At 50.0% G+C, this 21423-nt stretch overlaps 1 protein-coding gene and 1 long non-coding RNA gene across 2 annotated transcripts in view; one reads left to right on the top strand and one right to left on the bottom strand.

Moving 5' to 3' along the window:
- Positions 1 to 166: 166 nt before the first annotated feature.
- Positions 167 to 20652, bottom strand: LOC116783001. Its single transcript, XR_004355427.1, has 3 exons — positions 20549 to 20652; positions 11648 to 11659; positions 167 to 178 (listed from the first exon to the last, which is right to left on the bottom strand). It is a non-coding gene; the product is annotated as an uncharacterized LOC116783001 (long non-coding RNA).
- RUNX1 (RUNX family transcription factor 1) overlaps positions 18247 to 21423 on the top strand; it is a 188583-nt gene continuing 185406 nt past the window's right edge. Inside the window, exons 1-2 of the mRNA XM_032680123.1 lie at positions 18247 to 18333; positions 18565 to 18680. Of these exons, the coding sequence (XP_032536014.1) occupies positions 18626 to 18680 (55 nt within the window). The 5' untranslated portion in view covers positions 18247 to 18333; positions 18565 to 18625. The remainder of the gene's footprint in view (positions 18334 to 18564; positions 18681 to 21423) is intronic.

Raw genomic sequence — 21423 nt, 5'->3', positions numbered from 1 at the left:
GCTGATCCCTCCCCAGCACAATCCCAGCCTCCTGGTGCTGAGCAGTGTCCTGTTACTCCTTGTTCCCGAGTTTTTAATTCCTTACTGAAAGAAAAGTTGAGCCTGAGAAAGATCCAGGTACCTCCTGCCTCCTGTATCTTTTCTGTGCTGTCCCTGGAAGGTCTTGCATCCACCTTTCCTGGTTTGGAAAAATCCACCCAGTCAGGCAGTTCCTGCATCCTCTGCTTTATGATGAGAATCAAACCTGAGAGGGGGAAGGTGAACAACACCCCAGAGGGGCATCAAGGTCCCAGTCCAGCTGCTGTGGGAGCTGAAGGGACATCACACACCAGGTGTCTGCTGTAGAACCTTTGGTGGAGGTGCTGGAAGGGTGAGAGTTCCTTTTCCCAACCCTTTTTGGGTGAATGTCCCACCCAAACACCAACATACCATCACTCTGCCAGCCTCCAGCCTCCAGTTATCCTCATTTCTTCCAAGGAAACCTGTCCAGCATCACTTGGAAGTGGGAGATGCAACCTCTTCTCCAGCAACCTTTTAGCTCAGGAATATAACCTGGACATCCAAGAAAGGAGGAAGGTGGGCAGTGAAGGCAGAAGGAGCCTTTGGGACAGTCAGAGCAGGGCTTTTAATGTCTTTTTCCTCTCTTTTTGGGTCAGACACACAGAAATTTGCTTTGCCCAGGCTCTGAGCTCTGTGTGCACAACCCAAGCCTGCACCAGAAGCCACGTGGCCATGATTGATGTGACCCTGTGCCCATGTCACTAAACTGGGCTCCAAGGCAGGATTTATTAAGCTGGGCTCACTGCCACCCTAAAATATCCCCCTGGCATTCACCTGGTCCAACGTGGCAGCAAGGCAGAGCTTCCTTTTCCTCCAGAGATCACGGAGCTGCACCTTCGGTTGTCTCCCAGGATTTGGGGAGGAAGGACCAGAAATTGGTGTCCCTCACCAGGGACTGGAGATGTCCCTCCTGGATGAGGGGAAAACTCCACAGGCAGGGGTCAGCTGGGAAGAAATGAGGGGGAATTGGAAGGAAGGCACTGCAGGAGCAGCCAGGACGTGCAGACAGAGAAATGAGGATTTCACTTGTCCAGCTGTGGCACATTTTAGGGTGGAACAGACCCAAAGTCCTCCTGGTGACTGCACATGTCCAGACCACAGGAATTCTTCACTCGTGGCCTCAGTCAGTTGTGAGTGTCCCGAGCAGGGGGAACCTCTCCCACCATCCTCATCCACAGCCTTTGTCCGAACACCAGAACACGTTTTCAGGACTTTTTATCCTCTTCCTTCTCGGGTCCCACCCAGAGTGACACCCCTTGATCACATCCCAGTCCTCTCTGCACTGGGTCCTGGGAGGCTCCGTGATCAGAGGTGCCCTCGATTCCTTGGCATCAGGAAAAGGAAAAAGGAAAAAGTCCAGCTGAGGGAGAGGAATGGGAGCCTGGGCAGGGAATTCTCCCCCCACTTCCCTCCAGCCACAGAGGTTTGTAAGATCTGGTGTGAGGAAACTGCCAAGTGAAAAGTCAGACCTGTCTCACTGGATAACTCTGGAGGTGCAGGAAGAGGAAATTCATCTGGACCACAAACCCCACGGAAGCAGAGGCCACAAGGATTTTGGCCTCCCCTTTCATTCCCTCCCTCATCCTCACGGGTTCAGCCCCATCTTCAGCTGCTTCCCGTTCCTTTCCCTCCTGTTTCTCTCCAGAACTTTCCTCCTGGCTGGGGAGTGTTTGATGGAGAAGGTCTGGCTGCTTTCCAGGCTGGGTCACCTCCACTCTCAGGTGCAGAGCATCCAGCCCATGGAGATCCCAGGAATAAGGCACAGCACTGGATTTATTCCCCAGGAGTGGCTGTAAACAGCTCTTTTATTTGGCTGCTGCCATCAGACCACCCCAGAGCTTCTTGAAGACAAGAAATCCTCCTTTTTTAGAACTCAGGGAATCACATTAAGGCCTGGATCGAGCTGGGGGTGAGGGGAAACTTGAGGTTTGGATAGAAAGGTTTGGAGGTGGATGTTGACACAAAATCCGAGGGGGGAGAAGGAGGAGGAGGAGGAGGAGGAGGAGGAGGAGGAGGGAGAGGTCTTTGCAGGCCTCCTCTGGGGAGCTGTAAGAGATCCCTGCACATTCAATTAGTGGGATGGAGAGCAGATTAAAACCAGATTATTGCTGCTGCAGCTCACGCTGAGCAGGAGCTCAAGATGTTGCTCAGATGTGAACCAGGGTGGCCTTTTTTACCTTCCCAGGAGTGAGGCAGGGGAGCACCACCTGTCCCACCAGAACGGGGTTTAACCTGCAAATGTTCCCATCATTCTGGCAAAAGTTTGGCTTCCTGGCTACAAGTGACACTCCAGTTATTTCAAAGGAGTTATATTTCCCCGTTATTCTTTCTTTTATCCCGCCCTGGCTGCTGTTTGTTGTGTTTAATCCATGCTAGAAATTCGGAATTTCCTTAAGCAAAGGGCCCGAGCTCGTTTGCATCCCGACCATGCAAATCCACGTGCAAACATCCTGCTTTCTAACAATGCTTTTCCTCTCTGGTGCAGTTTGGCTGTGAAATTCTGCCCTGGGTTGGCTCTGGGTTTGCATCTGAACTCGCTGGGCACGGAGAGGGACGGGCTGCACATCCCTATTCATACCCAAAGCACAGCAGCAGGAGCAGCAACAGCCTGGGAAAAACAATTTCCTCTCTTTTTTTTTGCCTCCATTCCCTCCACAAAATGTGGGTGAGGGCTTCTTTTTCTCCAGCCTTCTCATTTGTTTCTCTTCCTGCAGCCACTGAGCCCCAGGTGGCACCTGAGGGTTTGGATCCTGCTGGTGGAGAAGCAAGTGGAAGAAAAGCTGGAGGAAAAGGGGGATGTGGACCTGGAAAATGAACCTGGAAACAGTCAGGACATGTTAATTTGTGCTGTGAATGGCTCCAGATCTTTTCATGGAAGCGTGGAATGGTTTGGGTTGGAAGGGAACTTAAAGGAAGGAAGGAAAGAAGGATGGAGGGAAGGAAGGGGGGAAGGAAGGAGGAAAGGAAAGGAGGAAGGAAAAAGGAAGGAGGAAAAGAAGGAAGGAGGGAAGGAAGGAGGGAAGGAAGGAGGGAAGGAAGGAAGAGTGAAGGAAGGAAGGAAAGAAGGAAGCAGGGAAGGAGGGAAGAAAGGAAGGAGGGAGGGAAGGAGGGAAGAAGGGAAGGAAGGAGGGAAGGAAGGAAGAGGGAAGGAAGGAGGGAAGGAAGGAAGAGGGAAGGAAGGAGGGAAGGAATGAAGGAAGGAGGGAAGGAAGGAAGAAAGGAAGGAAGGAGGGAAGGAAGGAAGAAAGGAAAGAAGGAAGGAGGGAAGGAATGAAGGAAGGAGGGAAGGAAGGAGGGAAGGAAGGAAGAAAGGAAGGAAGGAGGGAAGGAATGAAGGAAGGAGGGAAGGAAGGAAGAAAGGAAGGAAAGAAGGAGGGAAGGAAGGAAGGAAGGAGGGAAGGAAGGAAGGAAGGAGGGAAGGAAGGAAGGAGGGATGGAAAGAAGGAAGGAAGGAAAGAAGGAAAGAGGAAAGGAGTGAAGGAAGGAAAGGAGGGAAGGAAGGAAGGAAAGTTACTGACTAAAAAATGTGGATATTTGGAGGGACAAAAGAGTCTCAAACAAGGCCCAGAAGTGGTGCTGAGAACCAAGAGGTGCCTCAGAGGACAGAGGACACTGATCTGATCTCGGAGATTCGTATCAATTAACGTGGATTGATCAACAAAACACAAAGATGGTTCCTCCTTCCCGAGCTCCCTCGGTCCCCGGTGGAGAAGGTGGGCAGGGAGCAGGAGAGGATTCACACATGGGAATATATATTTATACACAGACACAGGTATTCCTGGTGGGACCTTTGCACTGCACAGAACAGACCATTTCTGGGCATTCCTCCACATTTAAAAACCCTCTCTGGCAATTCCAGGGAATAACACCCCCAGACACTTCCACTTTGGCCCAACAACCTCTTTCCTTCTCTTGCTTCCCTGTGTTTCCCTGGAACAATGTACTCAGCAGAGCCTGGGGCTTGCCAAAGCCCTCCAGCCCCTTAAAGGCTGGTAAATTCCTGGAGGAAACAAATTCCAGAGGCAGGAGTTCACCCTTGGAGCAGGAACAGAGGTGGGAACACTCCTGTGCTGCAGAGATTTCGGATCTGTGGTTCCTGGCCCCTGTCTGGGAGGGATGGGGCTGTGTTTTGGATGAGATAACCTTCCTTTTTTTAAGGAAATCCCTTTCTGGTTGGAGACCAAAGGCAAAATGTGCCATGGAGAGGTTGCCTGGAGTTCCTGGGGGATGGGAAGCAAAGGCTCCTGCAGGGAACAAGTTGCCCATCCTGGAATTCCTCTGCAGTGCTCACTCCAAGGGTTGTTTTTGAAGGAATTCCAGAGGGAGAAGAATCTAAAGCTAAAGGGCAGAGAGCAGGGAGGGGAAGGAGAAATGCAAAGCAGGTCCAAAAAAGCAAAGAACACGGAGATTGTTTTAACAGAAGATGATGTTGAAAATATGACACCAAATGTGCAATAGTGATGGGAGATAAATGGGGGGTTTTAAAGCTGGAGGTTCTGGATTTTACACAGCCAGAAGGAATCTCCCAGACCGGGAGAAGGCTGGAGAGGGGCTTTGGACAAGGTTATGGAGTGACAGGACAAGGAGGAATGGCCTGAAGCTGAAGGAGGGCAGGGTTAGATGGGATATTGGGAAGGAATTCCTGGCTGGGAGGGTGGGGAGGGGCTGGGATAGAATTCCCAGAGAAGCTGTGGCTGCCCCTGGATCCCTGGAAGTGTCCAAGGCCAGGCTGGATAAACTTGGAGCAACCTGGGCTAGTGGAAGTTGTCCCTGCCCATGGCAGGGAGTGGGACTGGATGATCTTTAATGTCCCTTCCAACCCAAACCCTTCTCTGATTCCACGATTCTGTTACACACAGAATATTCTATAAACATGAAAATCTTCCACCTTTTCCAACAGATGTTCTTGAGTCTCCAGCAGATATTTTCCCTCCCTGCATAAAAGTCAGATTGTATTTGGAGAAGTAATTCATGCCCAGGATACTGATGGGATATATTCAAGGAGCAGCTTTAATTAGATGCTTGTGAATGCAGGTTTTAATTAACTACTTAAACTATGGAGGGTCATCTGTGTGCTTTCAACCTGACTTTCCAGGAGAAACATCCCCACACAGCTCCAGAGCCGGAATAATTTCTTCTGCTGCCAACAGAGCCAACAGAGCTGGGATAACTCTTTGCAGTTAACTCTGCCCCCACAGTGTTTTCCTCTGCTGTAAATATTACATCTAGAACATTTAAAAGTAATTAGTTGACAAACAGCACTTTCCAGGTGGATATAAATGCTTTTCCTGTGCAAAGCAGGAGCATTTTGCTGAGTGTAAGTTTTTTGGGATATTCAAAACCAGTCACATGAAGCATTTGCAGGAGCTGTTCTGCCTCCAGTCTGGTCCTTGAGGCTTTCAGAACTCTGTGGTAAAGCCACGTGGGCTTTCTTTCAGCTTCCTCTTCCCTGAGTGCCCAGAAATACGAGGTTTTACCTCCAGAGGTCCCAGGTGGATGAGCAATCCTGGGAAATTTTAGGGATTGGAGGAGCTGGGCTCTGCCTTAGCCGTGTGAGGGACTTCTCCCAAGCAGATCTCCTGCTGACCATCTCAGGGAGCACGGAACACGTGTCTCTGTGCTCCAAAAATCCAGGGGAAGGCTGAAATCTTGCTGTTCCAACGCCCCAAACTCTCCAGGGGAGTCGCCTTTCCCATGTTGTCATTTTCCCTGGTTTGATCCCATCTATATTTAGTCAGGGAAGGGATTTAGAGGACTGTAAATAAGCTGGATGTATGTCTGTAAACATGTGGATGAACAAGAATGTGTTGACACCCTCATATGGATTTAGGAGCCTGCCTGGTTTCCCACTCTTACTTTGTCTCACTCACGCACAAAAACGCTTCAGCACGTGCTAAAATGGAACCAGCCAGACAAATTAAAACTTATTTCGGGTTTGGGGCACCTTAATTTATCCAGTCACTGTCACACAGATGGTTTCCTTGCAGATTGCCAGCTGGGGAACATCAGTTTTGGCATCAGGAATAACTCAGCCCTGCAGACTGACCAGATAAATCACAAGTGCAGTCAATAAGGACCCTGCTGGGTGTCCCTCAGCTTTGTCACCCTCAGGAGGTTTAGGAAGCTGTGAGGACAGTGGTTGGAGTCCCCAGAATCCAGTGCTCCCTCTATCCAAAGTCTATCCAAAGGCAGAACATCTCTGGAGTGCTTCTGCTGTCTAATATATCCTTGGAGAGGAAGTAAAGTCAATTCTCTGCCAGTGGTCATCCATCCCACGAGTCAATAATATCAGCTGCTGAAAAAGTCCCTCCATGGAAATGATCCCATATCATCTATCCAGCTCTTAAACTGGGCTGGAGAACAGCAGGATGTTTGCCAGCTGCTTGAAGGAATTCCATGGAGCAGCAGCATCCACAGAACCATGGAATTGTTTGGGTGGGAAGGGACCTTAAAGCCCATCCAGTGCCACCCCTGCCATGGGCAGGGACACCTTCCACCAGCCCAGGCTGCTCCAACCTGGCCTTGGACGCTTCCAGGGATGGGAAAACCAGGGCTTCCCTTGGGAATCAGCTTCCAACAGCACTGTGAGATGACAGGACACGTTCCAGGAAAGCAAGTTTTACCCAGAAATTAGGATTTGTTACTTAATTCTCCTGAAGTGAGAAGGCAGTTGGTCTCTGAGAAAGTCTCTTACAGGGAATGATGGTCTGTCCAGGAGGATCATCCTGGAAGTGAACACAGAGCTCCTGCTGCTTTCCTGGGATGTAATTTTGTTCCAATCACAAAAAACCACCATGGGAATACTCAGTGTTGTCCTACTAACGCAGAGGGAGGTGTGAGCACAAGAGCCAGTTCAGTGGGGTTGAGGTTTGGGTTTTATATATATAATATATAATTATAATTGTATAATGTTAATGAAGAGAGTAATTGTTCTGTGTTGAAGTAGGGGAAGCTGAAGTTGGTTTTGCTCTGTTCCACAGGGCCCAGTGAAAAAAAATCTTTGGTGGGAGTAAAAATCTGTATTTTATAGAATCAGGGAACCACAGGATGGTTTGAGTTGTGAGGGAATTTAAAGCTCATCCAGTTCCAGCTTCTTGCCATAGGCAGGGACACCTTCCACTAGCCCAGGTTGCTCCAAGTTTATCCAACCTGGCCTTGGACACTTCTAGGGATTCAGAGGCAGCCACGGCTTCTCTGGGCAACCTTTGTCAGGGCCTCCTCACCCTCTGAATAAAGAATTTCTTCTTCAAATCTGCCCTCTCTGAGTTTAAAACCATTGCCCTCAATGCCTTTGTATTTTTCCAACGGTTTTTAAACTTCCCTCAAACCTCTTTGACCTCAGTGGTTGAATTCCTGGTTTGATTTGGTTTTTAATGTAGGAGAACCAAGAATTCCCAGCCCTTCCCAGCCCATCCCGTGTGTGGTTCCAGCCACCAGGAATGTTGTCTGTGAATGTTCAGCTTTCACTTTCCGGGTGACCAGCTCGTGTTTGATGTCAGAGGTGGAGCACTTGGACGGCTCCTTTTCCTGCAGGAAGCAGGGAATGCCCCGGGAAGCTCCCGTGGAAGGAGCAGCACAGCCAAGCAGCTGGATCCGGTGTTTTGCCGAGTGGGAAAACATCGGGAAGGAGGAGGGGGGAAATGCAAACAAAACCAGAGTCTTGCAACCTTCACCATTCATCAGCAGCTAAATGTGTTTTTAGCTGTGTTTTTAGCTGTGTTTTCAGCTTTGTTTTTAGCTGATGAGCAGAGAAACTCTGAGGGCTTTTTGTTGTCCTGAATATCCCGAGTTGGAATAACCTCAGGTCCTGCATTTCACCTCATGGAAAGGTGTGGGGTTTAGCTCTGAATCTTTGGCCCTTTCCAAAGTTTTCCTTCTCCACGAGGATGGTGTTTCTGAGAGTGGCTTTTTTGTTTTTACTTTGTATTTTAGTGTCTTCAGCTGAGTCTCCCAAACCCCCTTTTCCCACCTCATCCCCCTCTCCTGCCACGAAAGGCTCGGAACGGGAATATTTGCTGCATCTCTGTAGTGGAAAACACCCGTCGGGACCGGATGCTGGGGATCACCAGGAATGCCCCGGGATCTGCAGACATGAAAGCAGGGGAAATTTCCTTCCCAAAGGTTTTTTTCTGGGAGCAGCTCCGTGGAGTCACGCACGCGGAGGCTCTGGAGTGTGGAGTCCCAGCTTTGAAGGCCTCGCAGGGCTCCATCCGTCAAATCCTTCGTGGACAGGGGCCACGAGAGCGGGACTGGGAGCAATTAGCAGCTGAATAAGATGTTCTTGTGTGGAGGGGGGAGCTTTGCCAGCTGCTCCACGGAGCGACAGGCACAGTCAATCCCACGCTTCCCTGTTTTCCTTCCCGTCATCGCCGCGGCTTGGGCTGATTTTCATTACCCTGGCGCCAAATAAATGAAAACATTTCCGAGGCATAAAATCACCCAGCACTGGGAAGAAAGGCAAAGTGTTTGTATATGCAGATGACACCAAGCTGGGGGGGAGCGTGGATCAGCTGGAAGGTAGGAGGGCTCTGCAGAGGGACCTGGACAGGTTGGATCCATGGGCTGATTCCAACGGGATGAGGTTCAACCAGGCCAAGGGCCGGGTCCTGCACTTTGGCCACAACAACCCCCGGCAGCTCCAGGCTGGGACAGAGGGGCTGGAGAGCAGCCAGGCAGGAAGGGAGCTGGGAGTGGGGATGGACAGGAAGCTGAACAGGAGCCAGAGTGTGCCCAGGGGGACAAGAAGGCCAATGGATCCTGGCCTGGATCAGGAAGAGTGTGGCAGCAGGAGCAGGGAAGGGATTGTTGGCCTGGATTCAGCGCTGGTGAGGCCACCCCTGGAGTGCTGTGTCCAGTTCTGGGCCCTCAGCTCAGGAAGGACATGGAGGGGCTGGAGCAGGTCCAGAGAAGAGCAACGAGGCTGGGGAAGGGACTGGAGCACAAGTGCTGTGAGGAGAGGCTGAGGGAGCTGGGACTGTTCAGCCTGGAGAAGAGGAGGCTCAGGGGAGACCTCCTCACTCTCTGCAACTCCCTGACAGGAGGGGGGAGCCGGGGGGGGTTGGTCTCTTTTCCCACCCAACCATCAGCAAGACAAGAGGGCTGGGTGTTCAGCTGTGCCAGGGGAGGTTTAGGTTGGATATTAGAAAGAATTTCTTTGCAGAGAGGGTGCTCAGCCATTGGAATGGGCTGCCCAGGGAAGTGGTGGATTCTCCGTCCCTGGAGGTGTTTAAGGACAGACTGGATGTGGCCTCAGTGCCATGGGCTGGGAACCACAGCGGGGTTGGATCAAGGGTTGGACTTGATGATCTCTGAGGTCCCTTCCAACCCAGCTGATTCTGTGATTCTGTGATTCTATGATTTTATGCCTGATGAAAAAGGGGGATCTCCGGGATCGCTCTTCCCTCTCTCCCCGCTCTCCTCGTGCCTCAGAAAAGCCGACAGCTGCTTCCACCCCGCCGGGGATGTGGAGCTGGAAGTGCCGTGGAAGGATGGGTTGTACTGCCCTTTTCTATGCCAGAGGGGCACAAAGGTTGGTGCCCAGGGAGAGGGAAGCGAGGAGAGGTGTGGGGATCATCCCTGTGTCCATGGACCACCAAGGAAACACGGTTCCCGGGCGGGAGCGGAGGGAAGGGAGGGGGAAAGAGGGAAGCGAATTCCAGGCACTGCAACTTGTTTCGTCCTGGGAAGAACCCGACTCAGCTCCCACGGCTTCAGGAGACTTTGGAATCACCAGGAAAATGGGAATAGCAGCCAGTTCTAGAAGGAATAAGACAGCCTGAGCTCTACCCTCATCTCAGAGGAGCTTCCAGCTTGTCAGACAGGCTCTGGGCAGGTGCTCATCCCGAATTTTTCCCGACGGAATCACGGAATCGTGGAATGATTTGGGCTGGAACCTCATCATTTGCACGTGTTGGTTCAGACAGGGCCCAAATATCTCCCCTGCACTGCCATGGAGCTGAGCACAGCCTTGCTAAAACCACTCCCAGAAATACTGCTCTCGGCTGGGACCGGTGTTAAGCCGTGCCTAAGCCTGTGGGCTGAGCAGATAAAACAGACCAAAACTGATCCAAATATGTATAAATGAATATTTGCCTTTATTTAGAATGCTGACCAAACTGGGCTTTCTCACATATTCCTCGAGTGAGACAATTCCAGGGCTGCTGCCCAGGCCCTGATATCGAGACAGAACTGGATCCCTGTTCCCCCTCTGGAAATGCTATTTGAGGTTTTTTCCTAAGCTATTATGTCACTGTCCACGGCACAACATTTCAATACCACATAAATTATGTGCATTATGCATCATGACCAAATGGCACAGCAATGCACCGAGTCCTCAGCAATACAGAAGGAAATCTGGGGTTGATCAGTTCTCCTCCCCTTTGATGCGGATCATTTCAATATTTGATTTAATTAGCCCTTCACTGTGCCTCCCAGACCGCAGCTGTCTTTCCACTGAATGTCACAGAAATGTCTGGACAGAAGAAAAATCAAGCTAAAATCATGGAATACCTTTAATTTTGCACGTGTGCACAAGGTCCAGTTTGCTTTTTTAGGTAAGAAGGGTGGTTTTTTTTTTTCAAAGGTCGTTAATATGTTCCACCTCACAGGTCATTTATTCTCTGGCCTGAAAGGGAATAAAGAAATGACCAAACAAAAACAAATTAATAGATACAATTCCAGTATTTTACAGCAATTTTTTGCTCACATTTAGGGAGAACCTCTGCAGTTGTTCTTCTCTCTGCTCTGCCCAGACACCAAGGCAGGATTTCCGTGGAATCACAGGATGGGTTGGGTTGGAAGGGACCTTAAAGATCATCCAGTTCCAACCCTCTGCCATGGGCAGGGGAATCTTCAACTAGACCAGATTACTCAGGGAGAAGCTCAACTCCAATCCTACCAAGCCTGGCAGATCCAGAGCCTTCCCTCCTCAGCCTGCCTGGGCAAAGACATTTCTAGTTCTCCAGTGAGAGATGAATTATTCAGACTTGAAAGGGAATAAAGAAATGGCCTACTCTGTAGAAGGAAACAAAAACAAATTAATAGATACAATTCCAGTATTTTACAGCAATTTTTTGCCCACATCTGGGGAGAACTTCTGCAGTTGTTCTTCTCTCTGCTCTGCCCAGACACCAAGGCAGGATTTCCGTGGAATCACAGGATGGGTTGGGTTGGAAGAGACCTTAAAGATCATCCAGTTCCAACTCTCTGCCATGGACAGGGGAATCTTCAACTAGACCAGATTACTCAGGGAGAAGCTCAACTCCAATCCTACCAAGCCTGGCAAATCCAGAGCCTTCCCTCTTCTCAGCCTGCCTGGGCAAAGACATTTCCAGTTCTCCAGTGAGAGATGAATTATTCAGGTCTAATCTCTCAGTGCCACAGGAATAGTCCCCAAGAGCTGACCTGCTCCTGACTGTCTGCACCCCAACCCCTCTCACACCCCACAGGGCAAGAAATTAAAGCAAACCAGGTGACAGCCACTCCTGGGGTTTTAAAGGGATGGGAGAAGCTGCAGCCACTTCCAGGGGAAGTTCTGGGGCTCAGTCTGAGGAACGAAGGTTCCCTCCCCTCCAACGTGCTCCTGGACTCCAGCTTTGCTCTTGGAATTCTGCCATCCCACCTTAAAGTGGGATAAAGGGACAGACGAGGAGAGTTCTGGTTCTTAAAGGGACAGGGGGAGCCCGTGAGATGGGGAGAGACCATTTCTGAGGGATGGAGGGACAGGACAAGGGGGGATGGCTTCAAACTGACAGAGAGTAAGAATAGGTGGGATATTGGGAAGGAATTCCCGGCTGGGAGGGTGGGGAGGCCCTGGCCCAGGTTGCCCAGAGAAGCTGTGGCTGCCCCTGGATCCCTGGAAGTGTCCAAGGCCAGGTGGGATAAACTTGGAGCAACCTGGGTTAGTGGAAGGTGTCCCTGCCCACGGCGGTGGGTTGGAGATGATCTTTAAGGTCCCTTCCAACCCAAACCATTCCAGGATTCCATGACAATGTGCTGTCCTGCAGCACAGCCCTGGGAGGGGGTTGATTTGCAGCCCCTGAGTGCCTGAAACTTTGTACAACCTCACACACTTCACCCAGAGAACTTTGAGCAGAGAAACCTCTGCCAGCTCCCAAAGACTAAATAAACAATCCTAAACAAAATATGCTGATTTTAAGCCCACAAACAACACCAGGAGCTCCCTTCCAGTGCCATCCTTCCCACTGGAGGTCCCAGAACAAGCCTTCAGATGTTGGAAGCCCTAATTTCAGCCAGGAGCTCTGTGAGGAATCTCCTTTCCCAGGTTTCCTCCTGCTGGCATTTTCTCCCTCTGTGTGGTCTGTTCCCAAGTTTTCTGTTCTGTGCTGCTGCAATCAGAGCAGATCCAAGGATTCCCCGAGTGCTTTTCCCCTTGAGGGCTCTTGGCAGGAGACCTTGCCAGGGCAGGAGCACCTTTGAACACTGTTCAGCTTGATGTTTGCAGGCAGAGAGCCTGAAATCCCCTCTCAGGGATTCAGTTTGGGAAAGATTTCCCTGCCCCATTCCCTGCAAGTCCTCAAACACCCCCCCACACACACCTTGGGCTGCTCTGTTACACTGAGGGGCAAACAAATGGGATATAAATGGATATAAATGTGTTTTATCATCGAGGCAGTGGCAAACTGGCCCTGGAAAATGACAATTCCAAGTGTCATCTGGTTGGAAATGGATGATCTTTAAGGTCCCTTCTGACCCAAACCGTTCCCTGATTCTAATTTGAATTTTTATCACTAAATTCCCTGGATTACTCCTCTTTCTCAAGTTTCTACTTATTAAAGAGATATTTAAATTATAATTTTTTTACATTTATAGGAAAGCAACGAGCTGCTTCGAAAAAAATATCCCTAAATACATCCCAAAAAATGAAAACAGTGGAGCAAAAACTTGTTATAACACCTGGAGAATCATCTCAGTGTTCCCTGCGAGTCCTCAAACAGAACACACCCCACACACACCTTGGGCTGCTCTGTTACACTGAGGGGCAAACAAATGGGATATAAATGGATATAAATGTGTTTTATCATCAATGCACTGGCAAACTGGCCCTGGAAAATGACAATTCCAAGCATCCCTTCCTCGTGGCAGGGAGTTGGAACCAGATGATCTTTAAGGTCCCTTCTGACCCAAACCATTCTCTGATTCTAATTTGAATTTTTATCACTAAGTCACCTGGATTACTCCTCTTTCTACTTAATGAAGAGATATTTCAATTATAATTTTTTTACATTTCTAGGAAAGCAACGAGCTGCTTCAAAAAAAAATATCCCTAAATACATCCCAAAAAATGAAAACAGTGGAGCAAAAACTCGTTATAACACCTGGAGAATCATCTCAGTGTTCCTAAAATCAGGCAAAAAAAAAAAAAAAAGGGATGGCAAACCCTGCAGAATTTCACCCCACTTGTGAGAAATCCCAGTGATCCCAGTAAAAAAAAACTCCTAAAGAAATGAGGGTACATTTTTATCTGTGTTTGGTGACTTTGCTGACAGGAGTTCAAACTGAGGCCTTGCAGATTTAACCCCAGTTCAGCCCTTGCCACTGGTTTGTGTCAGGAGATTATTTACCTGCCTCGAGCTGTTTCCTCTCTTTTATTTGCATCCAAACAGGGGTTTGCTGGTGCAGATATTGGGACAGTGGAAAGTGGTGGCTTTAGGTGTTGATATCTGAATTTTTGAGGCTTTCCTCCCCTGTTCCTTCCCCAGAAATTTCTTCTTATTCCTCCTCTCTTCTACCTTTTCCCCTGCTGGCCACAGGCACTCGACTCTTTTTTCAAACCACCAGCAGAAAACTGATGAAAAACCTGCCAAATTCTGCTCCTGAAAAGAAATAATTGGAAATAAATAAATAAAAAACCCACAAACTTGTATCCAGGGGGAAAAAAAAAAATGACCAAAAGCAGTGGAGCGATCCCGGTGAGGTTCCCATAACAGAACCCTCTGATGCAGCACTTTTGGGATGGCTGCAAAAACAGGAAGAGCAGAAGGAAACAGTTCATTTAGGTCAGGCACTTTTTTTTTTTTAGCTCAGTTCTTTAATCTGGGTCAATTTTTTGTGACAAAAAAAGCCCAAAGGGTTTGAGTTTTGAAGCGAAACCTTGGGGTGTTGGTTGAAGAGGTTTCCTGTTCTCCCCTGAGCTGTGCTGACTGACAACCCCGATTCCCGGGCACTTCCAGCCCCTCTGGAATGGCAGCTTTGGGGGAATCTTCTCCTGGGAATTTGTTTTAATTGTTATTTTCGTGAGGGTTCTGAGAGACCACGACAAGCCAGAGCTCCCTGCTGATGGAAAACGAGCACCAGCAGCTCCAGGTTGCTGCTCTGTTCCTCCTGCTCTGCTATTCCAGGGTGATTTTCCAGGAATTCCATTCCCAGCCTCTCAGTCCTGACTCAGTAAGTGATTCAGGCTCAAGGCAAGGGTTTAGGTTGGCAACAGGTAGTTTTTTTCTTTTAGAAACATCGAAAATTTGAGGTGTTTTCTGGCACTGCTGGGTAGGGGGGGGACTAGTGCAAGTGCTGGAAACCTGGAGCTTTTCACCCAAAAAAGTAGGAAGAGAAGGAGTGTAGATGGAAAATATAAATTATACCCTGGAAGTCCCTCAGGGGGGGACAAATCTCATCCATCAGAAAGCAAATGATGCCCAAACACCAGTGCCACGAGTTTTCCAAGGGCCTGATCTCGCAGCAATCACCGGGCAGCTTTAAAAAAAAACCTTGAGCCTGGCTCTGAGGGTGGCACAGCTCCCCCAACCACCCTCAGATACCCTCCTTGGGGGCACAAACTGGGAAAGAATTCGGTTTATTCCTCTCCTCTGAGCTATGCCAGCCACGCTGAGGGCACATTTCGCCACAGATGGACGGTGAGGCTGCAGGAACAGCTGATGTGCTCCCAGCTCCACATGGCACTCTGTGGTTTGTGGAGCGCTGCCAGCACCCCTTGCCCAATTTTTGGCTGGGGGGGATTCACAGCTTCTCTCTGGTGGGTGGGAGAAGAACAGTTCATCCTTCTGCTGGAGACCCACGTGGCACAACCCATTCCTTGAAAATCCAGGGTGGTTCGACCTCACCAGAGCCTGGTTCCCATGTCCTGTTTCCAGCTGACTGTTGCCAAGTGGGAGACTGGAAGGGCAGGCTGTGTGTGGAAACACTCAGGCTTTTCTCTTGCATCATCTGCCATCCAGGGGATGACAAAACCGGCCCAAGTGTGTTGCTTGTCACATAGTTATGCCCCAGCAGATGACTGAGGTGAGGGGGATCAGCATAGCTGGCATTTGCTGGGCACTCACAGCACATGCCCTGCCTGTCCATCCCAACCCTGGGCACCTGGGAAAAGAGGAATAAAATGCAAAAGGAATCACAGAATCACGAAATCAAAGAATCACACCATGGTTTTTGGGTTGGAAGGAACCCTAAAGATCATTTATTTTCAGGTGTCATTGTGTCACTTGTCATTCCCTTGTCACAGGGTTGGCATTCAGGTCGCTCAGGGCCCAAATAGTGATTTAAGGCTCTGAATCTGCCTTCTGAGCAGGCAGGGATTAGAGTTCCTGCAGGAGGAGTCTTTTTTCTGGATGCCAGGACAAAGGGGAAGAAATAAAGAGGTTTGATTTTTTTTCCTGTCACAGCAGAGATCTCGCCCTTGGACACACTGAAACACATCCCTGGTGGCCTCATCTCCAATCCCTGAGGGCATTTAAAAACCTTCCAACACATCCTTCATCCTTCCTCCTGAGGGGCAGCTCCAACCTCGGGGAGCAGGGACAGGACCCAGGGAAGGGCTGGAGCTGGGACAGGGCAGGCTCAGGGTGGATCTCAGCACAAGGTTCTTCCCCCACAGGGTGGTGGGCACTGCCCAGGCTCCCCAGGGCAGTGGGTACAGCCCCAAGGCTGCCAGAGCTCCAGGAGGGTTTGGACAACACTCTCAGGGATTTTTGGGGTGTCCTGGGCAGGAACTAGACTCGGATAATCCTTGGGACTCCTTCCAGCTCAGGATATTCCATGATTCTATGACCCTCTGGTCCTGTTTTTGGGACAGAGCAGATGTACAGCCACAGGTGACTCAGCACATTGGGCATCTCCTCATTTAAAATCTTTATTTATGGTGACAGACGCGTCTGAAATTTGGGGCTTTGACTCCCACCCGGGCGAATGTTCCACAAGGTCCTGGAGTTCCGCGCCCGGAGCAGCCAAGTTAAACTTCCAGGGTCGGTCACTTCGAGAAAAGTGAAGCCAAAATTAAGGTCCCACCAGCCCGAGCTCCCTCTGCCGGTCCCGGCCCCGCAGCGCCCGCCCCAGGGCACGAATCCTGCCGGGAGCTGCGCCGGGAGCCGGGATGCACATTCCCGGTGGGACCCCCCGGCTCCAGGAGAGCAGCCCAGGGGAGCCGGCGCCGCTGGCAGGTGGATGCTCGTTGGACTGTTTACATGGGAGGGGAAAGATTCCAGCTCCGGGAGCGGGAAGAGGTTTTATCCCGGTCCAGCCAAAAAATTTGGCAGCTCGTCGTGGTAGGAAAACCGGGAAGCAGGAAAAAACCTGACTCGGGATTAAGCCAAGCTCAGAGTGTGGTTGTGGAGTGTCCTAAATTCCCTGTTCTTGCTGCTCAGAGTTGCTCTGGTTGTTGGTTTGTTTGTTTGTTTTCCCCAGGAAATTCATTTGGGAAGAATTCCCAATTTCCCAGATAATTTGTGTGGCTGGAACTGCCAAATCCTTTGGCATCACGAGAAGCTTTTTTTGGGATTGTTCAGCCCAGAGGAGAGGAGGTTCTGGGGAGACCTCAGAGCACCTTCCAGTGCTTAAAGGGGTTCCAGGAGAGCTGGAGAGGGACTTGAGACAAGGGATGGAGGGACAGGACACAGGGAAAGGCTTCAAACTGACAGTGAGTAAGGATAGATGGGATTTTGGGAAGGAATTCCTGGCTGGGAGGGTGGGAAGGCCCTGAGATAGAATTCCCAGAGAAACTGTGGCTGCCCCTGGATCCCTGCAAGTGTCCAAGGCCAGGTTGGAGCAACCTGGGCTGGTAGAAAGTGTCCCTGCCCATGGCAGGGGGTTGGAATGGGATGATCTTTAATGTCCCTTCCATCCCAAACCATCCTGGGAATCTACAAGCTCCTGGTTGGGCAAATTACCTTTTTTTTGAGGAAAATCTACTCTACACACACACAGAGAGCTCCCTGTTGACTCCACAAGGAAATCAGGATGCCTTGGTGGACAATATTTGCCCTTGAAACGCAGGAAGTGTCAGGAAAAGAGACATTCTAAAAAATCAAAATGCATTAAACACCTAATTTTATCCAGGGATAGTGAATTTTCTCCCCTCTTTTTGCATTGACACAGCCAGAGCCAGAACTGCCATTTAATTGCTAGATTTAGGCCTTTTATTTCTAATTTGTTTTTCCTTCTCTTGGGAAGGGAGAAGGAAAAGGAAGACCAGTTGTAGTGCTAAAGAGGGACCATTGGATTAGACCCCATGGAAGTAACTAACTGTGACCTTCAGGAACTCCTTAGAAAGTGCCATCAGACAGATTCAAAATTATGTTGGGTCTTTTTTTATCTCCCCTGACAGCTTGTTTTTCTTTTTTTTCCTCATATTTTTTTTTAAAAAAATATCTTTTTACAGCTTTCTCTCCCCAGGCAGTGGTCTTCCCTCCAGCTGATCCCTAATGTTTTACAGGATGAGTTGCACATCCTGCCTAAATACCCAGGTTTGAATTACTATGGACTAAGCAGCAATGGAAACCCTCTATCAAAATAATCAGGAGTTCCAAAAACCACAAACAACCAAACAAAGGGAGCTGAACTAACTCAGCAAAAGTCCATTTGGGAGCATCAGGGCTGGTGAGTCACTTTGCTTTTCCCCTCCCTCAGCAGACTCCCATCCCTGCCTTGCAGCAGCCCGGGGGAGGGCAGGTGGAGTGGGTAGGGCATGACTTCAGAAAGTTAAAAAAAAAAAAAAATAAAAAAAAAAGGCTGGGGGGGGGGAGAAGGAAAAGCAAAAAAAAAAAAAAGAAGAAGAAGAAACTCGACATCACTCCCGTCACGTGACCCGCAGGGACCAATGGAGGCAGGTCGTGGCAAAAAGGGGAACAGTTAAATTTGTAATTTTGGTTGGGTGAAACACTCTTTTGGGCCCTCATAAACAACCACAGAACCACAAGTTGGGTGCTGAGGCAGTCACACGAGAGCGGGTCCGGGAGATTGGTCAGCGAAGGGAGGGCGAAGCCGCTGCGACTGCAAAAAAACCACAGAGGGTTTCGTAGGGTGGTAAGCATCAGCAACCACAACCAAGCCACTCTCTTTTTTTTTTTTTTTGCCTTTTTCTTTTTTTTTTTCCCTTGCTTCTTTTTAAGAAACCATTTCGGAGTTTCTTTTTCAGCACAAAAAAAAAAAAAAAAAAAGAACCTCCTCAATCTGCCCTCGTGCCGGGATAACACCGAGCGAGCGGCGATGGTGGTGGTGGCAACAATGACCAACCTCCGTTTTTCGCTCCCCAAGGTGGAAGAAATCATAGCTCCCTTCCCAGGAAAGAGAGAGAGTGAGTTTTAAAGAGGAAACAATGGCTTCGAACAGCATATTTGAGTCACTTCCTTCTTACCAGCACTTCTTGAGAGGTAAGTGCCATTCAGAATTTTCTAAATATGCTTTCGACTTTCCCACGTTTGGAGAGCTGGCTGGGGTGGTTTTTTTTTTGCTTGTAGTACATGCCCTTTTCCCACTTCGGGTTGGCTTTGAGGCTCTCTCCTGGAGGTCAACACCGAGCTTGCAGGAATATCATCTCCTTAACTAATCAGGGAGATTGGAAGGAGGGCTCGTCCAAGCTGTTCCAAAGTGCTGGTGAATTTGCTCTTCATAAATCAAAGTGTGCTGGGACTGCTCGTGTGAACGACTGCAGACACAACGGTGGGAGAACACGAGCCACCCTTTCCCGATCCTTTTTTTTTTTTTTTTTTTTGGGGCAGGATTCTGACTGTTTTTGAGCCACTGCCATGACAAGTGACAGCCGGCAGCCCACGACACGTATCTCAGGCAGGGAGCAGCCGGTGCCCGGAGCCAGCAGGGCGTGATGCTGCCTCACTTAGGCTGGACTTTGAGCCTGACTTAAAGGCATGTCCACCAGGGGAAAGCCGGGCAAAGCTCAGAAACCTGCTTAAAAGTTTGCTGCGGCTCGCGTGGCCGGGGCGAAGGGAGGGTTTGATGCCCCGCTGGGCTCTGAGGGGGGAACCGCTGGAATCTTGGAGGGGGGAAGCAGCTCTGGAAAGGTCTGAGGGGGGACTTGAAAGCTTCACCCGCCGCCTGTCCTTCTTAAAGCAGCGCCCCAGTGCCGTTCTCAGAGCCCCCCTCGGAGCCGCCGGGTTACTCAGGGCTTATTCACCCCTTATTCACCCCGCCGAGCCCGGCCACTGGCACGAGGAGCTCTCCTGCCCCCTCAAAACCGCCTTCCCAAATATTTTCACTCTCCGGCTGAACTTTTCCCCTCTCCCCTGCCCTCCCCATCCCTCCGCGCAGCCCGCGAGGATGGCCCAGGGACCGCTCCTCTCCTCGGGCTCGGCCAGGGAGCAGCACTTTATAGTCCTAGACTTATTTCCCGGCCTCGCTGGCGGGGTCGGGATGAGTCAGGAGTTTATCCCTGTTAACGAGCGGGTTTGGGAATGCGGAAGGCTCGTCCCGACCGGCAGCAGCTCGGGTGGCACCCGGCGGGGACGCGGGCACGGGGCAGGATGCCCAAACGTTTAACAGCTCTCCCGCCTCGCTCCGGCTCCTTTTTTTTTTTCCTTCCCCCCCGCGTCAAAAGTCGTTCTACATCTGTGTTTCCTGGCGCTGGGAATGGCAGAGAGAGCCGTGGGTGAGTCATCGGAGCTCGCAGCACCTTCTCTCGCCAGGGCGGGGGAGATGCTCGAAGGGGCTTGAGCGAGACGTGGCCAAACTGCTCGGGCAGCTGCCATCGCTCAGCACCCCGAGCGGGCAGAGGAAGCAATACTGCTAAAATAACAAGGAGGATCTTCCTGCGATTCGTCAGCCCTTTTTTTTTATTTATTTATTTATTTATTTATTTATTTATTTATTTAAATTTTTTTTAGCTCGTGCAACAGTCGCTTGCCGTTTAATCTGTAGCACAGGAAGGCTCCGCCGGTGGAGAGAGTGGGTGGGGGGAGGAAGATTTCGTGCTTCTGATAAAAAAGCAGAGTGGCAGAGCAGGGTCAGGAGGGGTGGCAGGGGGCACAGTGTTGCAGGCAGGGGCCCAAAAAAACCTGAGAGCAGCTGCTTGAAGACCAAAGAGTGATTTGTCCAGAAAAGGAGGAGTTTCATTAAAGCCGGTTGATCCAGCAAGTGATTTAACTCAACACTCCGGAATGGGGTTTATTGTCCTCCTTAATATTCATTATTGTTGTTATTGTTGGTACAACACCAGAATTCTGTGTTTCTTGGTGGACTAGACAAGACCTGTGAGGCTGAAGGACATGTTGGGTACCTTAAGAACACCTGGAGGTATCCAAGGCCTGGCTGGCTGGAGCTCTGAGCAACCTGGGCTGGTGGAAGGTGTCCCTGCCCACGGCAGGGGGTTGCAATGAGATGATTTTAAGGTCCCTTCCAACCCAAATTCCACGTTCTGCTTCCCTATTCATGCAATTTTGGTAACCCTGGTTCAGCTCCTGGCTCGGGATCCAACTCCCACCTCCCCGTGCTGGAAATCCTCGGCCAACATCTCTTGGGTTGAGTCGTAGAGCAGATATTTCATCACTGCCAGAGGACCTTCTGTTTGAATTTCCTTTCCTTCAAAGCCTGTGACGGTTTTCCAGCAGTTCCCTTTTTGTCCCTTTCTTCACCCAAACGAATTTTCGCAGCGTTTCAAAACCTTGGGCGCAGCAAAAGCAACATTTGGGCTCAGGAGCAAGAAAAATAATCATCATCCCTGGGGTGGGTCGTTCTCAGCCTGTTTCTCAACAGTGTTTACCCAGACTGGTCATTTGAAATGTCCCAAAATTGTCTCTTTTCTCTTTTCTCTCTCTTTTTTTCCCGCCAAAATTTATTGCCCTGACTGAGTATCTGCATCATCCTGTTTTTTGAAAGGGGACAGTCTGTACCTAAATAAAGAGTGGCAAAGGAATTGCCCTTCCTGGATTTAGAAGTAGGAAAGTCCCATTTGGAAAGCTGAGCGGAAAGAATTAGGGGTTGGGACCCCAAAATCCCAGATATTTCACCCTTAAATTTGAGGTTTGGACCTCAAATCCCAGAGATCTCTCCCCAGACTGGGGGGTTGAACCCCAAAACCCAGAGATTTCACCCCAAATCCCGGAGATTTCACCCCAAATTTAGGGCTTGAACTCCAAATCCCAGAGATCTCTCCCCACATTG

The sequence above is a fragment of the Chiroxiphia lanceolata genome, chromosome 2, assembly GCF_009829145.1.
Source record: "Chiroxiphia lanceolata isolate bChiLan1 chromosome 2, bChiLan1.pri, whole genome shotgun sequence".
In the NCBI taxonomy this organism is placed as follows: Eukaryota; Metazoa; Chordata; class Aves; order Passeriformes; family Pipridae; genus Chiroxiphia; species Chiroxiphia lanceolata.
The sequence above is the reverse complement of the archived record's forward strand: the minus strand, read 5'-3'. Positions and strand labels throughout refer to the sequence as shown.